The sequence below is a fragment of the Sminthopsis crassicaudata genome, chromosome 2, assembly GCF_048593235.1.
Source record: "Sminthopsis crassicaudata isolate SCR6 chromosome 2, ASM4859323v1, whole genome shotgun sequence".
NCBI classification, from domain to species: Eukaryota; Metazoa; Chordata; class Mammalia; order Dasyuromorphia; family Dasyuridae; genus Sminthopsis; species Sminthopsis crassicaudata.
Genome location: NC_133618.1, coordinates 369,604,903 through 369,626,668, shown reverse-complemented (window position 1 = coordinate 369,626,668; position 21,766 = coordinate 369,604,903). Strand labels below are relative to the sequence as shown.

Genomic DNA, 21,766 nt, shown 5'->3' with positions numbered 1-21,766 from the left:
TCAAAGTCTTTGACAATTTATCAATTGGAATAACTTGTTTTCTTATAGATTTGAGTAAGTTCTTTATGTATTTGAGATAGGTAATAATTTACATAATCTAATCACAATTTTAGAACACTCGTGATAAAAACATGCTCCCTTCCTTCACCTGGAGAGGATGAACTGGGAGAGAAAATTGAAATTTTTTTGGAGGGGGAGGCATGGCTAATGCAGGAATTCTCTGCTCATTTTTATTATTTTTTTTTGATATTTTCAACTTTTTTGGTTATCCCCTCAGTTTCCAATTCTTTGCCACCAAAAAAAGAGCTGCTATTAATATTTTTGTATATATGGGTCCTTTCCTGTTTTTATGATCTGTTACCCTAAATCTTGAAAGAATCCAGACAACTAAGATTGGTTCTAAGGTTAAAAGGAGGAGTATGGCAGGCATTGGGGATAGCCAGTGCAGAGACACAAAAGAAGGATGAGGAACCCCAAGAAGGAAAGCAAGATTGTAGAGTTCATACAGAAGCCTAGAGGAAGACAGGAAGGAAAGATTCTTCTGTGAATTTATTAAGTTCACTTAACTTCTGACTTAGCCATCTTGTGATCAGATTATTTTTGTTAAGAAGAAAAAAGAAGAAACTTTAAGTTGCCCTAGTTAAAGACCAGCCTCCTTTTTAAGGATGTGCATGTAGTGTAATTTTTAATAAAGCAAGACACGATCAGGAAAAGGGTTATGGATGTTGCCTGGAGAATAGAATCAGTAACAGTACTTGTCTTTCACTTCCCTCAGGATGATGGTTATTGCCAATAGAGATAGTCCTGAGATCACAAATGATAAATTGATTGTAGGACATTAATTATGTAAACAAGAACTCTGGATAATTGGGGCTCCTCTCTCCCATTTATCTAGTCACTGGAAATGCTGAGATCCACTAGCAAGCAGAATGGTATCCACAGCAAGCTCCAGGCCTCTCTCTGTTACCATGTTCTGATGACCCTGCTGTTGCTCTTTCACCCCACTTACGCCTTTTCTCTAGCCTGGCTTGGTACTCTTTGCATTAGGAGGCATTATCAGTACTCTTCCTTTTACTTTCTCCTCAATAGTGAGCCCAGTGGAATAAAAATAAAGTCTTTGTATTTCCTTGGAAATCTCTAGGCATCTGGTCAGTGAGTGCTCTGCTGTCTTTTCTTCACTGTCCATGCTCAGTTCTTGAGAATCCTGTCCTCTTTCTTTTTTAAAGAGCCTCCAGTGATGCTTCAGGTCTGCAGGAACATGGCTCAGCAATCACCTCCTATTGCCATGACTTAACCATCCTTTGGATTAGAAAACATTTGAGGATGGGAATTCTCTTTATACCTTATCAAGGAAATCTGTTCAGTCTCAAATGAAGCTTCAGTGTGAATATTCAGACCATATATGAGCAGACTATTCAGGGCTGAAACTAAAGGCCTTATATTGTATCTTTATTACTTTAACCAGGCTGTTTCATATTTCTTAGATTTGTAATTTTATTTATAGTTAAATTTCTTCCACTGTTTTTGAGGAAATAAGTTTCTGTCAATTTTTAAAGGAAATAGAGAATGAAGTTATTTAATAAAAATCTTCAGGATGCCGGCTTTGTTCATGTACAGGGGAATTTCTTAATAATAAAAAAATTCTTATTTTTGAATTTTACATTGGATTATATGTCTGATCATTCATGCTTGTCTTGGATTTTTTGCTTTCCTCTGGATTAATGATTACCTGCCCTGTATACAGATGATGGAAGGATGACAGAGATATAGAATATAAACATTTTCTGCTTGTTATGTCTGCCACCTTCCCCCCGGCAAAAAAATGGTATGTTTGGTAACAAGATTTGCTCTGTGTTAGAACAGTTTCAGTCAGTGACCTGGAAACTTCACATTGTGTTTTGTTGAAATAATTCTCCCACAGAAAATTTCTGCCTCACGGAATGTGTTTTCATTATATAAAATCTATGTCCATACCTCACATGCTAAAAATGATCTCTAAATATATAATTCTGTTACATTTTCATGATAATCAGTCTAAAATCCTACATTTAAATATTTTATACTCATTATTAAAGTATTTCTGTTGACTTTGTGGAGCTCTTGAGCATTGGTTTACTTTATCATTAGAATATTTCTGAGTTCTGAACACTCATCTTTTGAAATTTTATGTCTATTACTGTTAATAATATTTATAGAATGATAATTTCCATAATATTTTCAGGCTTACATAGAATTTGACTTTTCTTTGATCCTCATAACAACTCTACAATGTGGGTGCTGTTTGTACTCCCCTTTTAGAAAGAAGGAAGTGCAAGCATGGCAAGATTGAGTGATTTGTCCAAGGTAATGCTGTTAAAATAGTGTCTGTGGTTAGATGAGCACTCCTGGACCATTACCCCCTGTACCCTTCACTGGCCTGCCTGCTCTTCAGTCTCTTGCTTCTTTCTTGACCTAGCTGGCCTGTGGTTCTCCTCCATGACCACTTTTCTTCCCCTGCAAAGAGTCATGCAAGTGCCATGTTTTCTCTCCTCCAGTTTTAGATCAGTTCAGTACAATTTAATTACTTAGTGTCTGTCTCAACATTTATATCCTCGGTTATCTATTTGGGCCTTTTTCTTTTCTCTTCTTCAACTTACAAATAATCTCATTTGCCTCAGATCCTTTTGAAGGAAGGTAACCCTTTCTGCTTTTTGGAAAGAGGCAAAGTTACTAAGATATCTAAAATATGATGGCTACCAGGTGAAGTTTCACAATGGCTTATGTTGATTTGATGATATTTTTATTTCTCTCATAGCCATATACCTGTTGTTTATGTAGGAAAAAAACATGGAGAAAACTTGAGTTTTGAAAGTTTATCAAGTCTCTTTACACACATTCCAGATCAAAACAGACAATAAATTTTTCCCTGAAAGTGATGGAAAGGAAACTTAAGAGGGGAGGGGGGAGGACTTAAAGTGATAAAGTAAACTTGCTATTTGTTGGAATGTTGGAAAGTGGAAGAATGCTATGAAGAGAGGAAAGAAGGGAAATAAGTATGTATTAAATGCCTACTGTGTGCTAGAGATTATGCCACAATCTCTAAAAATGTTATTTGATTCTCATAACAGCCTTTGAAGGTGAGTACTATTATTTCCTCCATTTTACAGTTGAGGAAATTGAGGCAGATGGAAGTTAGTTGACTTGTCTACATTTATACAGATAGGAAGTTTCTAAGGCTGAATTTGGATTTGAACTGTGGATTCAGCATTCTGTCATCTGCATCATCTTAGCTGTGGGAAGGAAAAATAAAATTTTAGGCTTTGCATTAAAGAATAAATTTGAAGTACTTCCTGAACAGGAGGGAGCTATATATATGATCTGAGGAAAAAGTAGTTTCTCCAAAGACGTAAAGCAGCGCCATTGAAACCATCAGGTGAGCAATTATTCAGTAATATCAGATCAGAGAATTGTGATTTGTGACTCCATTGATTTGCTAACTTGACAATAATAAAGAAGTCTATATGGTTTTAAGTTTGTGTACATCTTGAAAAAACTGATTTTAAAGGATTCAGAGAAAAGATTGGCAGGATTCCGCTGACTATAAAATTCTACAGGGGAAATGAGTTGCAAAGGGATAAAAAACACTTAAAAATGAAATATTCAATGTAAAAAGGGAAGTAATTCCACTGAGAAGGTAAAGTGATGGTTGTCTGTATAATGTGAGTGAATACAATACTCATCAACTAAATTAAAATTAAGAAATATGTCCTATCTTGGCAGATAAACATGAATATTTGTAATTGTACATAGGTATCAGGGAATAGGAAAACCATGCATTTTGAACTAAGAGTAGACAAGGAATAAACTTCATCAAGATGGAAATACTTTTAATTCAGAAGATCCTTTTATTACCTCCATAAAAATCTTTCTCCCTATTTTCACTTAATTTTGCCATTTAAGGAGAACAAAAGTTTAAAAATGTTTTGCTAAGTATTGTGACTGGTTAATAATTGTATTTTGGCTATATTATCAATGAAGTGTACCTGTTTGGAGACTTATCTAGTAATCTAGCAACTATTTATAAATTTAAGTATAACAGATATAGAGGTCATAAATCTTAGATTAGAATTGTAAGGGATCATTTGTAATGTCATTTACTGTGATAGATAGGTCATTTAATCCTTTTTTTTTTTTTTTTTTTTTTTTTTTTTTTTGTTCCAAACATACTCTAAATTTCAGAATCTGTATTGGTATGTAGTTTTTGTTTATCTGGGACTCCCTCTACTAATGAAATCAAAGATCTGTTTACTTTATAAAGAAAAGAAAAATGAAGTTTTGAAGAAACTTGGAATCTGGCCTACATATATATATATATATATATATATATATATATATATATATGATTTGTAGAAACTGAATTTAAGCTTAGTAAATGTTTTATAAAAGATAATTTAGCTCAGTCCTATCCATAAGGACCATAAGGATCTTGTTTTATCTAAATTTTGTGTATATTCCAATAGTTGAGCAAAATGCCTGGGCAATGCATATTTTGTGATTAATAAAAATTAATTAAATACATAAAATTCAGACTTTATTCAGTAAATAAGGAAAATAATTCCTAAAACTTAGTTCAATATGACCACTTAAAGGAGGGATGGATTGGGGACAAGAGAAAATAGAAAAATTATAAGGAGAAAAGACAGAAATGGAGACTGAATGTGAAAGAAAATGAGAAATAGGAAAGGAGAAAAGTGGCTTGACAAGCATCTTGGTAGGTAAGGTGAGAGTTACAAGCTGAGTCCGGGAGAAAGACAAAAAGACCAGAATTAATTTTTCAATTAGATCTTTTTTCAATTTCCTGGTTTTTAAAAATATGTAAAGAAAAACAGATTTAACTTTTTGGATGTTAGATTGTGATCTGTCAATTCATAAGAAATCTTTTTGTTTGAAAAAAAAAGTTACCTATATTCTTTGTAAAATGTAGAGTATATTATTCCATAATTTTCTGCTGAATAAATATAATCTATAGTTCTGATCTATGAAAATATATAATTGTCAAAGTTGCCACAATTCCCAAGCATCTGTTCTAACAACCTAGATGTCATCCTATAATCTACATTTTTCTTCACCTCCCTCCTCCCATCAGTCATTTATTAAATCCTGTTGCAGCATCTCTTGCCACTACCCTTTTGCCATTACCCTGGTACAGCCTCTCATTACCCCATACCTATACTATTGCAGTAGCCTGTGCATAGTCTCCCTGCCACACCTTTCTCCCTGCTCTAGTACATTCTCCATCTAGTTTTCAAAGAGATTTTCCATGCATTAAAGTAGGGATATTAAAGCATTATTAGTACACATGAGAACTAATCCACCCATAAATTTGGGAACTGTGCCTTCAAAATTGTCAAATTGGGCATACTCTTTGATCCAGCAATACCACTACTAGCTTTATATCCTAAAGAGACCAAAGAAAATGGAAAAGACCTATATGTATAAAAATATTTATAACAGCTCTTTTTGTGATAGCAATGAATTAGAATAAAGAGATGCCCATTATCTTGGAAATGGCCAAACGAATTGTGATATATGAATGTAATGGAACACTATTGTGCTATAAGAAATTATGAGGGACATGGTTTCAGAAAAAGTGAATTGATGCAGAACAAAGTAGGAAAATACAGTACACAGTAATAGCAACATTATATAATTCATGAAAGACTTACCTGCCAATCAGTACAGTGTTCTAAGACAATCCTAAAGGTTCCATAATGAAAAATTCCATTCCCTCCAGAGAAAACTGATGAGCTCTGGGTACATTTTGAAACATATTTTTTTCTCTCCCTCCCCTCCTTTCTCTTTCTATTCTCCTTTCCTTCCTTTCTTGTTCCCTTTCTTCTTCTCTCCCTTCTTTCCTTTCCCACCTTCAAAGTAGCTGATATGGAAATAATGTTTTATGACTTTTTATATGTAATTGGCACGTTGCTTTATTTTCTAAGGAGTGGGGGGAGGGGTTGGAGGGAAGGGAGAGAATTTAAAACTCAAACCTTTTTTAAAAAAGAAAAGAATGTAAAAAACAACTTTTTAAAGAAAAAAAAAACCCAATCAAATGATTTTCCTAATACATAGATTTGACTATGTCACCTTCCCTATTAAATAAGCTCTAGTGGTACCCTATTACCTTAATGATCAAATATATAAAAATCCTCTCTCTGGTTTTTAAAGCCCTTATTCTCTTCTGTTTTCTCTGTGATCTAGTGAAGTGGCCTCCTTGATTCTGGACATAATCACTGGCTGTGTACCATCTGCTAAATGCTCTCTTTCATTGCTACTTCCTGGATTCTGACTTCCCTTACTTGTAGTTGTAGTCATAGTAGCAGTAGTAATTGTTATTTCAGTTATGTCTGACTCTTTGTGATCCCATTTAGGGTTTTCTTGGGAAGGATATTGAAATGGTTTGCCATTTCTTTTTTCAGTTTATAGATGAGGAAATAGAAGCAAATAGGGTTAAGTGACTTGCCCAGGATCACCCATCTAGGAAGCGGCTGAGGCCAGATTTGAATTCAGAAAGAGGAGACTTCCTGACTCAAGCCTTGTGTTCTATCTATCCACTGTGTCAAGAAATGAAATGATACTGTCAGTCTGCCTTGATCATACAGTGTTTGTCTAGGGGATCGTATTTTAAAATGGATCTATGTAAACTAGGGGCCATCTGGAAGAATGACCAAGATGATGGAACGAGAATCCAGGCCATATGATTTAACAGTGGAACCAATTAAAATCACATCTTTTATAAGTTCCTTTCCTAAATCCTCCTTAATGATAGTGTTGTCCCCATGTGATTATCTGTTTGTCATCTATGTTGTGGTAGTATATAGCTGTTAGCATGTTTTTATCTTCAGTAGATGCTGAATTTCTTGAAAGCAGGGGATGGATGCTTTATATTTCTAAGCTTAGCATAATATCTGGCACTCAGCAAGCAATTAATGCTTTTTGACTGATTCTTGAAATAGGAAAAGAATAGTTAACATTTGAATTATCTTTCAATTTAAATTTATATAAAGAATATACATATATATGTACACATATATATCTGTCTATATAATGTAATAGATTTTTTATTTGTGCCAATTTATAAATTCTGTTTTACACTGAGTTACTAAATATAGACTGTAGTGCTAATATCTAGGATTAAAGGTTCCACTAAAGTAATGTGTTTAACTTTTAATCCATTTTGTTTAAATTGTAAATAAGATAGTAAATGATTTTTTAAAAGTTGTCTTCTATCCTGAAAAGGTGTTAATTTGGATGGGAAGGGAGAAGTGTATTCATATATAATGCAAACATTTATAATGTAATCATTTAAAACATTTTCATTGCTTTTTTTTTTTTCCTCCCTACTCCCAGGTCCAAAGAAGCCTTTATGTAAATCAAACAGTGTGCCATCTATCCCAGAAACAAATTACAAATATCCCGATTTGCCTATAAATCGGTGTAAGGAAGAGGTAAACAGTTTATTTTAACATAAATGTGACTCTGTAAATGAAGAAACAATCACAAATATATGTATATGTAGAGCGGGGAAAGACCTTAGAGATCATAGAGTTCATCCCTCTCATTTTACAGGTAACTAGTGGCCCAAAGAGGTTAACTGACTGGCCTCAGCATATATAGCTAGTAAATAAATATCTGAGGCAGAATTCTAATCCAGCCCTTTTTAACTCCTAAATCCAATTGGATTGAGCCAATATTATGCTACTTCTCAATTTTGTCTTTTTTCTAAATAAAGGTAATTCACCATATATTATTTACTAAGCATCCACTACCATCTTTAAAGGCATAGTGTGTGACGGGATGCAGATACTTAAAAGATACAATCTCTGGACTTAAGCTATATATAAATTTATTTTATTCATTGAATTTTTATAAATTTTCGCTCTATTATTTCCGTTTCCCTCTATCAGAGGCTTTTCACCTCCAATGCATTTTTTTCAAAATCCTTTGAATGGCTAAAAATCTATAAAAAGTGGAGATTCTTGGATAAATTATTTCTCTGGTATAATTTTAGAAAACAATTATATGATAACTCAAAGATATTTGCCTATATTAGATAATTTTATTAAAAGTGGCAATCTATTATTATATTATATTATATATATATATATATATATATATATATATATAAATTATACTATTAATTATTATTTTTGGTTCTAAAGAATCGTTCCATTAAACATTTAAAATTTTAACAATGTTGATTTACCAGTGGAGAGAGATTATAGTATAAATAATAGAAAACTGAATAATTAAAACTCAATTTTTATTTGATTTGGGCTTGCATTGATTTTCAATATTTGCATAATTGTGTTGAAATGTAATTAGTTTCCCTTGCAGTCCCATACATTTTATTTTATATATTTAAAAATATTATTTGTAGATGGGGTTAGGTTTTACTAGATCCTCAAAGGGGTTTATGGCAAAAGTTTAAGAGCACCTTGACTTAGATCATCTTTAAGGTTCTTTTCTAACTTTGTCTTACGTTATTATAGGTATACATTATTATTTTATGCATAATAGTTTCTGTTCAATTTTTGTTCATTGAAGAGAACACTGATTTTTTTGCCTTTCTAATTTCAGGTTATTTCCTTGATAGAAAGCAATTCAGTTGTAATTATTCATGGTGCAACTGGTAGTGGAAAAAGCACCCAGCTTCCTCAGTATGTCTTAGATTATTATATTCGCCGTTCTACATACTGCAACATTGTGGTTACTCAGCCACGGAAAATAGGAGCCAGTAGCATTGCAAGATGGATTAGTAAAGAGAGATCTTGGACCTTGGGTGGTTTAGTAGGATATCAGGTAAGCTTATAGAAAGCAAGCAAATTTTTATTTCTGCTTTAATTCCTTAGCCTATATTATATAAATTGTATAACACAAATTTTGCAAACCTTCAAATTCTACCAGATGTTTGTGTAGCAGATTTTTAAAAAATTTAAATTTTAACCAATGTTTTTTATTTTTCTCCAGATAAATGGGTGATTGAATGTGTTGCCAGACTTTAAATAAAGCAAAACAAAACAAAACAAAAATTTCCCCAACAGAACAAGACATATATGTATGTAGGAAGGATAGTACTTTATTATTAGGTAAACCAGGCTTCAAAGAGAGGAATTGAGAAATGTAATTTTATTGTAATCTGCCACTGAATTTTATACTGGATGATAAAAGACATAAAACAGTTACTCAAAAATGGAAATGGTAATAGTTTTTAGTAATTGGCATGTGAACTATTTAAATATGTCAACTTCCTGTTTCTTTCTTTCTTCTCCTCTCTTAGGTTGGACTAGAAAAAATAGCTACCAAAGACACAAAGTTAATTTACATGACCACTGGTGTGCTGCTTCAGAAAATAGTTGGTGCCAAAAGTTTGGCAGAATTTACTCACGTCTTCATTGATGAAGTAAGTTTGAAAAAATTTGTTTTTATTTTATTGTAAAGGATTAAATTAACATACACAAAAGCATTTTGTAAAATTGCAAATTACTATACAATGCAAGTACAGGTGGAATGTAAATGAAATAACTGAATTTCATATAAAGCATTTTGACTACATGCTACTTTTCAAAACTTTAAAATTTGTTATTTTCCTCTTATTTCTAAGACACATTTATACATGGATATAGGGGCTTGAGGGCTTTGGTCAGATCTATTGTTTAAAGTGCTAGTTTTAGTTTTTAGATAAAGAATATATAGAATTTAGAAGGACTTCTAATTGCAATTTTTTTTTTTAGCCTTTCTATTTGATAAGCTAGATTTTTTTTTTTTTTTTCTGATCAAGATGAAAATGCTGGCACTGTGTGACTCAGCACATAACTTTTCTTCTCTCTCTCTTTGATCCTGGAATCCTTGATAAATTTAGCTCCTTCTGGCTCTTGCTACCAGGTAAATCAGTGGATATAACATGGGTTTATTGAGCCATGATAAAATTGAAAAACATAAATCAATGTATTTTTCTTTGAAGTAAAGGAATCATTGAGGCATTGACTTTTTTTTTTTTTTTTTTGAAGAAAAATTGACTTTTACACTCAAGCTTTTTATATACACAGATAGGTGTATTTACACAGACCTGCATGTATGTATTATCTAAATTTATGCATGTGTATATTGTGCTTGTATTTGTATATATGTACACCTATGTGTATATGTATTTGTGTCTTAAGTCTTAGAAGAGTTGCTTTAATTTTTGTGAAATTTGGGAACAAATTTAAAACTTGAAGCTTATTTAAGTATACCCCATTCTAAGAAAATGAGATATATGAAAAACTGAATTTATAAAAGAGGTAAAGGAATACTTATTAACATTACAAACAATTTCTTTATTTCTTTGGGATTTGATGTACTATGGGAGTTTGGATTTATGAAGAACCAAGTGCTGAAATCCTTTCTAATGCATTTGAAACATGCAGATTTGGCAGAAGTATATGAAACTATGAGTGAGAGTAAAAGGCAGTTTTGATGTAATATAAAAGTTCTTAGTCTTTTTTTGTAACGGACATTATAGCAAATTGATGAAATCTCTGGACTTCTCAGAATGATAAATTTTTAAATTCATAAATTAAAATACATGTTAAACATATAAGTTCATATATACACAAAAAATTTAACAGGAAGCCAATTAAAATAGATTTATCAAAACATTAAAAAAAAGTTTATGGATACCAGATTAAAATCATTTGGTGTGCAATACTTAGTCCCACCTCTGATATATGTCCTGGCTATGTGATGCAGGCTAATCATTTAAGTTGTCAGTATCCCAGGCACTCAAGACTCTTAAATTGCAGTGAAGTCACAGACCTGCATTAGTAGCAGAAGCATTGATGATATCACAGATCTGTAAAAGAAAAAAGTTGACAGAACTCTATATGAGGTTCTGAAGGTACAAGAGAGATGAAGCAATGCCTATTTAGCCTTGAAAAAATTTAACAGTCTGGTCTAATGAGGATTTATGCTCAGACAAATAAGCTGCTGCTAATATGTGTCCAGACAAATGAAGAAACACAATAATGGAGTAGAAAGAAAATTTGGTTTGAAGTCAGAGAATTTCAGTTCAGATTTTTGTTTTGTTGCATAACTATCCTGAGTGATCTTGTTCAAATTATTTATTCTTCAGTTTATAAGATCAAAGAGGATTGGATTCCACTTTTAAAAGTCTTTTATATTTTTAAATTAATCATCTTTACCTTCTATTTTTTCTATTTTTTCACACTGAATTGGAACTTTGTTTTTGTCAGTGACCACGGATTCCTTTGATAGTTTATTTTCTTACACATTTATTTCTCCTGCCTTCACAATTAGCCTTGACTTCATATACTTTGGCCTACCTTAATAAAATTCTTGTTGAATTTCATGCTCTGCAAGTTAAATGATTTAACCAACCAAATAATTCTCATTAGGGCTAAAACATTTGACAGACTAACAGTCTCTGTCAGGTTTTTCCACTCAGCATTGATGGATAAAGCCACAAAATTGAGCTGATTTTATCCTTAGTAATATTCTGGAATACCATCTTAATCTGTTGCTAGTTTTTTTTTTTTTTTGTTCTTATGGATTACCTGTTTTATTTCCTAAATGTTCAAGGAGTTTTTTTTCCCTTCAAGTCCTCTATTGTACCTTCCATGCTCAAACTGTTAGAACATATGACCTAACTTTTCCATTGCTTTAAATATAACCTAATTATAAACTTAACTGTCTAAAAATGATCAAATAAATATGCCAAATGAAGAATAAGAATCATCATAAATTTATAATATGTTGTATTGAACAGTAAAAATATCACCAAATACATTGTAAGAGACAAAGTGCATTTGCTTTCTCCTCTTAGGAGTGCAGTTGAAATTCTCTGTGGCTTTATTTTCTTTTTTATATGAAGTTATTAGTATATATGCTTTTCTCAACCTATTAACCTTTGCATAGATTTATCCATATTAATATGTTATCCATATTTATATCTATAATTTTAAAGTCCCCAAATATACAAAAACCTCCTAATTCCACTTTGATACAATTTTAAGTGTCATATAAGCATTCAGTTGATTTTTGTGGCTTCAATTTATATTGTAATGTGATGTTGAGTAATGAAATTTTGCAGTTTCTAAAGATTAAAATTGAACATCATTCCTCAGAGGGCAACGAAAGCTTCTTGGTTAAATATGGATAGATTGCAGTGAGGAACTATTTAAAAAAAAAAAAAGAACAAAAGACTATAAATATCTATCAAATGTGTATAGCTAGATCACATCCCTGAATATTGTCTGGCATAAATAATTACTTTGCATGGTCTTTGTGTCCATGTATGTTAAAAATAATACCTTATGAGCCCCCATCGAGTGGTTTAATTTTTTCTGTAGTTTACCAGAAAAACTAATTAAAAAGCAAAATCTTTAACTGAAATAACATAGTAAAAATATTTGCTATAGACCATTCTCCCGATAAACATGGGGCACACTCTTTCACAAATATTTTTACCATTGCTGATATAAGATTAATCTAGGTTCGGAATTGTCGCTTAACAGATACAGTCTTAAAGGGGGTGGACACAAGTTTATTATTGCTCAGAACCTTGATTTAAATAAGACATAAGGGAAGAGGAAACTCATAGCACAAAAGTAATACCCAATTAACAAGCACAATGGCCACCATAAAGACAGAATAACAAACAACATACAATATACATGATCACCACCACCACCGTTTGAATTCTTTGTCTGGAAGGACTCATGGTCACAGCTTTTCAGAGTCTCAAGAGAGAGCCATTTCCAGGTGAGCTTCCTAGTACTTCCTAGCTGAATTTTCACTTCCCACTAAGGGGTTTTTTATATATAGATTGAGAACAAAAAAAGGCACCATGCTAAGGACTGGTCAGGTTTCTGGGGGATAAATAGGCCTGTAATAAAGAATGCTAAGGCACCTAAAGAGTGGCTGACTTTTCCTATGTGCTTACTGAGCTTCTGATACTGTGAGCATGTTCTAGGGTTCTCAGCAAACAAATTTAGGCAAAAGCATGCCCAAGACCCCTTGGGATTCCTCATTGGGATTCCTTACAGTTGGGGAGAGTGGGCAAGCCTAGGGATTACACATTAGAGCCCTCATCATGACCGCAATTTGTGAAGAGAGGTTTGGTGACTGACCTGAGTTAGCAACCATATGAAAGGATTCTCTGATAAATAGAACATAAGTTATAGCAAAATTTTATACTTATTAGATTGGAAAAGATAACAAAATGAAAAAACAAAAAAAGGAGGACATTTATATACTCTATGTGGTCTAGAGGAAGAGAATCAGGATAGTGAAGGACTTTGACATGAAACTTAACTGAAATAATTGAGTATATCTGGAAAAAATAAGATTCTGGGGGGAGGTAATGATTGTCTTCAAATATTAAAGGATTGTTATATAAAGTAGCAATTAGATTTATCTTCTTTAGTCTAAGAAGGCAATGCCAGTGAAGAAATAGCAGGTTGTGTTGTGGGAGAGCAGTTTGGAATGTGAAGAATTCTCATCAGATGTTATGGTCGCAAGAGCCCTTTATTGACATGAAAAGGCTCATGAGGCAAAACTCAAAAATAATTTTTGGCAATAAACTAATAGTCTAGAACAAACTTGATAAGATGGTTGAGTATGTCTTAGATATTCTTAACAAGATAGTCCTGGGAATTTGGCCTCCTTTTGTGTGTAAACTGTTGACAATGGGAACAGGATGAACTCTAGAGTTCACATTACCAGGAAAGAGTAGGTAGAAATTGCAAAGGATCTCGGCTTCCAAGATTAGAGCTGTTCATAATATAATGAAATGTCTTGAGAGTTAGTATTCTTTTTCCATTTAAAATTTAAAGAAAAAGTCTGGAGGAACTACTTATTGGATATGTTTATAGTAGTTATTTCCTATTGTATATGTTTAAATATATATTAGATGGCCTCTGAGGTCCCTTCCAACTCCTGAATTTAAAAAAAAAAAAAAAGCTGCCAGTCAAATTTGCTTATTCTGTGCTAGTAGTAATTTGGATTCTTTAACTTGGATTTGTCTTTTTTTTAAAGATAGAGTTTAATTTTTGGATTCATTGGGCCTGTGTTCTTTATAATACTTTTTTTGCAGAATTTGTTTTAAAAATTATTGTTCTCTAACAGTTTTTTAATTTTCTTAACAACTATTTTGTCTTGATTTTTAAAAATCTGAATTGTTTAAAACCCTGCTTTTTGTGGGGCTTGTATTCGCTAGAAAATTGGCTCTGTAAATTTGAAAAGTTAAATATTTTTAAAATTGTCCATTTTTGTCTTCATATACTACACTAAGTTTTCCTAGTAGATAATTCTGTGTTCATAGTTCATATATATGTATTTTTTCCTCCTTATTTCGTGAATTTCATTGAGGTTTTTTTGTATATTATTTGTTTTTCTTAATTTTTGACTGCTTACAGGCTGTTGGCATTTAAGTATATTGTATTTGGGGAGAGGTAAATTTTGGGATCTTTATGGAGGTCCTTTGGAAATTTTTTCTTTCTTTTTCCTTTTATTTGTTTTTGTCCATTCTGGAATGTTTTCTTGTTTAGACTGCTTTGTTTTCCTAAATTTTTCTGGAATGTCTGTAATTCTGACTATAGATTTATCTTGATTTGTTCCTCATCCATACATGGATCAAATTAATTCCAAGAAATTTCCTCTCAAATAGCCAAGTCATACACCAGAAGAAGCTTTCATGAGATTAGTGGTCTTTGTGATGAGGTGAGAATTGAAGTGGGAAACTCCCTCTGGTTGGAAGCTCATGTCCTATGTGAAAGAATTTTAAAATCCAAAATCTTCGTGGCAAAAAGGAATTTACTGACACTGAGAAGCCAGCTTACTAGGAAGATGGAAGATAGGCTCTTTTCATTGTTAACCTTTACTATCTCACCAATGGGCAAAAGTCTAGACAGGACAGCTTCCTAAGAAGATAGCTTCTTTGGCAAGCATTAGGACTAATGTAAAGAGTTGGGGGTTCAGAGTTGTCTTTTATTAGCTGTCTGGGGCTTCAATTTAGTTCAAAATTGAGATTACTTCAACTGAGAATTTGAGTCAATGCTCCCCTGGCCTATATCTCCAATTGAAAAGAGATTACTTATCTTGGGAGTTTGAGCTACTGGGAGTGGTTTGTGGCAGTTCAATAGAGATGATTGGGAAGATCTCTGATTGAATGAAACCACTTAACTGGGGGTTTGCAGGCTTTTCCAGGGTCTGGGAGCTCTGGAAGGGGATACAGTTTACATCTGGCCCCCCAAAAGATCTGTTTATGTCAGCTTCAAACTTGGAAAAAAAAAAAGGCTTACAAATCATTGTGCTTATCTTAAACTATCTCAGGATTGATATATGATAGGCATTCTAATGCCATTGTAAGAGGGCCTGCCAACCCCCTGCCAGCCTTGAACATTGCACAGGGCATGGTTCAGGTAATCTGAGGGTAGCCTTGTCAGGGTGAACAACATGGCACTGGGAGGAAGGGGGTCCTACCCTAAGGAGCTATAGGCTAGAATGTGATTACATATGAAGTAGTAACTAGAAACAAGCACCAACATGATAAAAGCACCTGTAATTTTTTTTTTTTTTGCTTTGTAATTTTTTTCTTATAAATTCCCTTGATGTTCTTGCCCTTTTGTTCTTCAAATGAATCTTCTTGTTATTTTTTTCTAGCTCTATAAAGTAATTATTTGGCAGTTTGATTGGTATGGCACTGAATAAGTAGACCAGTTTAGATAGGATTGTCATTTTTATTATATTAGCTCAGCCTCTTCTCATGAACAAGTAATATTTTCCCAGTTGTTTAGATCTGACTTTATTTGTGTGAGAGAAGTATTTTGTAATTGTGTTCATAAAGTTTGTGGCTCATGGCAAGTAAACAAGTTTGGTTTTTTTTTTTGTCTATATTATTTTAAATGGAATTTCTCTAACTCTTGCTGATGCATTTTGTCAGTAACAAAAATGCTGCTGATTTTTGTGAATTTATTCTTATATCCTGCAACTTTGCTAAAAGCTTTGTTGTTTCAAGTAGGTTTTTAGATTATTTTCTAGGATTCTCTAAGTACATCATATCATCTGCAAAGAGAAATAGTTTTTATTTCCTCATTGCCTATTTTAATTCCTTTAATTTTTTTTCTTATTGCTAAAGCTAACATTTCTGGTACAGTATTGAATAATAGTGATTTTTAATAGGCATCCTTATTTCTCCCTTGATGTTTTTGTAAATGCATCCAGCTTTGCTCCAATACAAATAATTCTTGCTGATGGTTTTAAATAGATGCTGCTTATTAAGGAAAATTCCCTTTATTCCTATGCTTTCTAATGTTTTTAATAGGGAGGGGTGCAATTCAAATAAAAAATTATATCATTATACATTGTATATAGGAGATGATATGAGAATCCACTTATCTTCTTGTTAAACTAGACATTAAGGAGCCTTGTAAAAATATCTAAAAAAATGCTATTCTTACTACTAAATTTTGTCTTGGAAAATGTTACATTTTCTAAAAAACATTATGTTAATATGTAGAGAACTTGTTTTTTCTTTTAAGAATGAATGAATGAATTAAAAACATTACATTTAATGTTCAATATGGTGAACACAATTCAATGTCCAGTAAATGACATAATCAAAAACTCTTTGGGATACTCTTTTTTTGTTTGTTTGTTTGTTTTGGTTGTGAGGCAGACAGAAGTGACTTGCCCAGTAGTATTACATATGTAGTAAATGCTAAGTGCTATGTATCTGAGACCTGATTTGAACTCAGGTCCTCCTGACTCCAGGACAAGGCCTCTATCCACTGCACCACTCAGCTGCTCCCATAAACATTAATTTTCAATAGTGTAAAAGGATTCTGAGGCTAAAAAGTTTTGAGCTGTTGCTTTAGAGCAGGGATTCTCAAACTATGGTCTTCGAGCTAGATGCTGCCCGCTGAGGACGTTTATGCGGCCCACCGGGTTATGGCAAATGGGCTGAGGGGAGGAGACAGAGTGTGAGTTTTGTTTTTACTATAGTCTGGCCTTCCAACAGTCTGAGGGACAGTGAACTGGCCCCCTATTTAAAAAGTTTGAGGACCACTGCTTTAGAGTATCATTTACTTCACTGTGAGATAATTGTCTAAATTGTTCATGCTGATTTTAATTAGCTCTCACAAAACTATCACAGCTTTGAAAGGTGCCTTTTCATTCTCTACTTACCCCTTCTCCTAGACTTTTCCAACATTTTCATTTTCTCTCAAGATGTTAGGTTTTTAAATTTTTCTTTCATGCCTAAACACTTTTTTGGTTGATACTAGTTTTGTGTGAATTTTTTGGAGGAAATAGTTGCTAGTTTTGGTCTTGATCTTTCAAGGCCAGATGGTTCCCTGGAATGCTAAGTAATAAAAAATTGATAACCATGGAATCTTACAGTTAGAAGAAAGCTTACCTCATCTAGTCTTAATCTTTACCTGACTAGGATGTTCTTCTACAATATCTCCTATAAGTGGTGTGTTACCTTTTATGAAGTTAGAGATCTACAATTGGTGGACCCATCAGTGACTATTTGGTCTAATTCTTTCACTTTTACAAAGAAGGAAATAGACTCAAGAAGGTTAAGTGACTTGTCCTGGCCATACAAACACCAAATGTTGAACAGCATGGTGTGGAAATGTACTAGAAGTGACCTCTAGTCCTTTGACACCAGAGGTAGTACTCCTCCCACAGTACCATGCCTCACTTTTGCAAGCCTGACTGTCATTTGATTTACCATACCTGGTAAAGAACCTTGTTAACATGATAACATTGCACTACATCCCTTATGACTATATTGGTTTAGACTGTGATAATGAAAGAAGGAAATATCTTTCTCATACCCTGAACTTAGACTGACACTGTCACAGCTTCTACCTGTTTAAAGAAAGTATTCAGACTGCGATTGGCATTGGATGAAGGCAGAAATATTTTACAGGAAGCGCCTTATCTCACATCAGTCCTGGCACCCCTATCCTATTAGACCCATGGCTTACTATTGATTACAACAGGTCTGATAAAGGGATACTTGATACATGAAATATGGCATAGATATAGGGAATTTGAATCAAATGAATTCATATTCCAAAATGAAAGACAGCTGCTGCCTTTTATTCTCCTCCTAGCAGTGTCAGAGTTGATGCCTAATACTATCATCTTATATATATATATTTTTTATAGGTACATGAACGTACAGAGGAAATGGATTTTCTCTTGTTGGTTGTCCGCAAACTTTTAAGGACAAATTCACGTTTTGTGAAGGTAAGTATGACTTTTTTGAATTCAAGATCAGATTTTGTCATTGACTTTCCCCTTTTTATTTTACATGAATTTAAATTGAAAATGGAGACTTATCAAACTCAATAATATGTATAATGTCTTCTTTTAAGAAAACAAGCTTCAGGCTATTTTCCTATGACTATGGTAATGTGTTTTGAGTACTTTTAAAATAAAATTGCATTAATACCCAAAATTTGCTTCAGGCTGTAGAAAAATCTAATGATAGTTGACGATAATGAAATACTTGGTATTAGATACTTGTCTTTGCTGGACTGAATGCTTTAATTTAAAGGCATAGGAATAGATTTAAAGATTAGCATTAAGCATTAAATGACAGCAAAGTGTAATTTAAATGAAATAACTGTAAATATGTTATGATTGAAGAGTCTTCATATTCCATTCCAACCCAACCTATTAGGTTTATTTTATAGAATTCATTTCATGGACATTGCTCTCTGGTCTCTTCCTTGAAGATATCTCAGGTGCTACCTCCTATACTTTCTCACTTCATGTTTGTCTTGTTCCTCAAATGGAGGAATATCTACTTATCTATTATATTCATGTTGTTTTCCCCCCAATCATGTTGTGTTTGTACTCTCTGTGCCTTGTCCATTGCAGATGCTTAAACATACAGCAAATGTTCATATTGGAGATATTTTTAATATGATTTCTATTTAACTTGTTTGGACTAGCTGTTGTGAGGAGGGGGAAGGGAACAAGCATTTTTTAAAGGGCATATTATATATCAGATACTGTGCTAAGTGCTTTAAAAATATTTGATTAGAATTAAGTTAAATATTTAGTGACCTAATTTAATCTAACTCATTTACTCTTAAGTATTTAGAACATTCCAAAGACATGTAGATTTAATATTTGAAAGTAAATAGCAGCTCACTTAGGGAGAACCTGCTTTTTAGAAACTTGTAGAAATCTTTAGGGAAAAGTGTTCTGGAATGATTGATAATTGACAAATCAGTGTAGACTCATGAGTCCAAATGTTTTAGAAATGTTTGAAAATTATTGTTAAATAACCTAAAATTTCTCCCTTGAAATGTTTATACATTTAGCAGATGATATTCGCTCCCATAGAATAAGGAAACTCTGTTACAGTGGTCACAAATTCTGAAATAGTGGGATCCAAATCATTGAAGCTTATTTAAACTGTCCTATACTAATAATAAACATTCCCCCAAGATTTACAAAGTCCCTTTTTCATAACATCATCTCTCCTATTTGATAGAGAAGAAAACAAAGTCTCAGAGTGGCCTTAACTACAATTCTACTGAACCACCAGAGCCATAATGAGTAGTCAACTTGATCCGTCTTCCACACAAGAGAACTAGTCTTATTATCTTTTATTGTATTATGAAATAATTGGATTATATATCAAAGGAATTGGAATTTAAAAATGATTTTATAGATGTTGTCTATTTAGCCACTATTCTTTTACACTTTTAACTCAAAAGTGGTACCAAAGTACAATCATTATACTAAAAGGTTTTTATTCACTTTTTGATCATCTTCTTTAGAATACTTTATAAGCATTTTAATTCTTTTAAACTTTGCAAAGGTATTTGAGACTATTTTAATAATATAGTTGAAATGTGTAATTGGCATTTCAAATCTTTACACAGTGGCATTGAATTTTCCATTAGTCTTAGCACAGATGAGAAATGTCAGTTTCAGCAGAAAAAACTTTAAATATAACATCTTATTTCTAGTCATGACCCAAAACATTGAGCTTAATTACTGGGAAAATTTTATTGCAGTTTTGGATTGTTTTTCTGAAAGTATTTTGTGATTAAAGACTATGAAAATTACTACTTAGCCCAAATGGGTATATACTTCAGATTTAATGGAAAAAGACTAATTTGTTTTTGGCTTGGTAACTAACATACATAGGTAAATGGCAAAAGGTAACAAATTTATACCAAAATACTTTGAATAGTAAAACAAGTTTTTCTTATGATGTGTTCTAAAATATTAAAAAGTCAACTAAAATAAGTGTTTTGATTAATTTTAATGAATTGTTTTTACTATCTTTTTAAAATAGGTAATTCTGATGTCAGCTACCATCAATTGTAGAGAATTTGCTGACTATTTTGCTGTTCCAGTTCAGAACAAAATGAATCCTGCTTATGTGTTTGAAGTGGAAGGCAAACCTCACACAATTGAAGAATATTACCTTAATGATTTGGTACATGTTAATCATATCAGGGTATGTTGGAAAATACAGTTTTATTATTTATAATAAGTCTAATATTGTAACATTCATATTAGGACTAGGATACAATAGCAAACTTACGGAGGCAATCGATTAGATTGAAGAGGAAGACTCTTGATTTATTGTTGGAAAAAAAAAACTATAGAGTAGCAACTATTATATGAGTGATTACATAGTCTGCTTATATATTATTAGCATGCTTACCAAATCCATTACTTAGTTCCATGTCCATTAATATTGCCAATTAGCTAATATTTTTTGATATTTAGGGAATCCCCTTTACCGTTTTCTTTTTTGCCTTCCTGACCTTTCCCTTCACATTTCTTTCAATGTATCATAGAATTCAGATGAAATTTTCTTTCTATTTATTGTTCTCTCTCTCTCTCTCTCTCTCTCTCTCTCTCTCTCTCTCTCTCTCTCTCTCTCTCTCTCTCTCTCTCTGTGTGTGTGTGTGTGTGTGTGTGTGTGTGTGTGTATAAAATATCTTTTCCACCCTTGTTTTCCCCTTTTTCTTCTCAATAATTAATCAGCCTTCTCTCTTTTCAGTCCCCTTTTCTTAGCTCCATTCCTTTCTATTTTCCTTTTGGGTAAAATGAATTTTTATACCTATCTGTGTTTAATATTTATTCTTCTCATCTTGAACCAGTTCAGATGAGAGTGAAATTCCAAACATTTGTCCATTTCTCTCCCTCCACTATTACTCATTTAATTAAAAAAATTCTTATTAACTCCTGTTACATTATGTACATTTTTTCCATTCATTCTTTTCCTTCCCTTTTGTTCCTATGTATCCCTCTTCCTCCTCTTTCCATTCTGTTGAGGTGATTCCAATATAATTGATTCATTATCATGCCATTTGAGTAAACTGCTTCTAACTGCCCTTATAATGATAATGTTGTTAGTGATTATACATATCCTCTTTCCACGTGTGAGGATAAAAGTTTATTTTTGTTAATTTCATTCATATTTATCTTTTCATGCATCCCATAAGTCTTGTTTCAGTATTAAAGTTTGGTCTTTTCATCAGAAATGCTTGAAAATCTTCTGTTTCATTAAATAATCATTTTTCCTTGTAAGATTATATTCAGTATTACTAGGTAGGTAATTTTGGTTTTAGTCCTAGATCCTTTGACTTTTAGAAAATCTTTTAATATGGTGGTTGCTAAATATTTACTTATGTGATCTTGAACTATATTTCCCATAGTATTTGAATGATTTTTTTTTTTA

At 32.6% G+C, this 21,766-nt stretch overlaps 1 protein-coding gene across 1 annotated transcript in view; it reads left to right on the top strand.

Moving 5' to 3' along the window:
• Positions 1–21,766, top strand: part of LOC141556655 (ATP-dependent RNA helicase TDRD9-like) — a 174,297-nt gene that overhangs the window by 48,066 nt on the left and 104,465 nt on the right. The window contains 5 exon segments of the mRNA XM_074291121.1: positions 7,387–7,484; positions 8,617–8,838; positions 9,317–9,439; positions 18,217–18,297; positions 20,369–20,533. Coding sequence (XP_074147222.1) covers positions 7,387–7,484; positions 8,617–8,838; positions 9,317–9,439; positions 18,217–18,297; positions 20,369–20,533 — 689 coding nt within the window.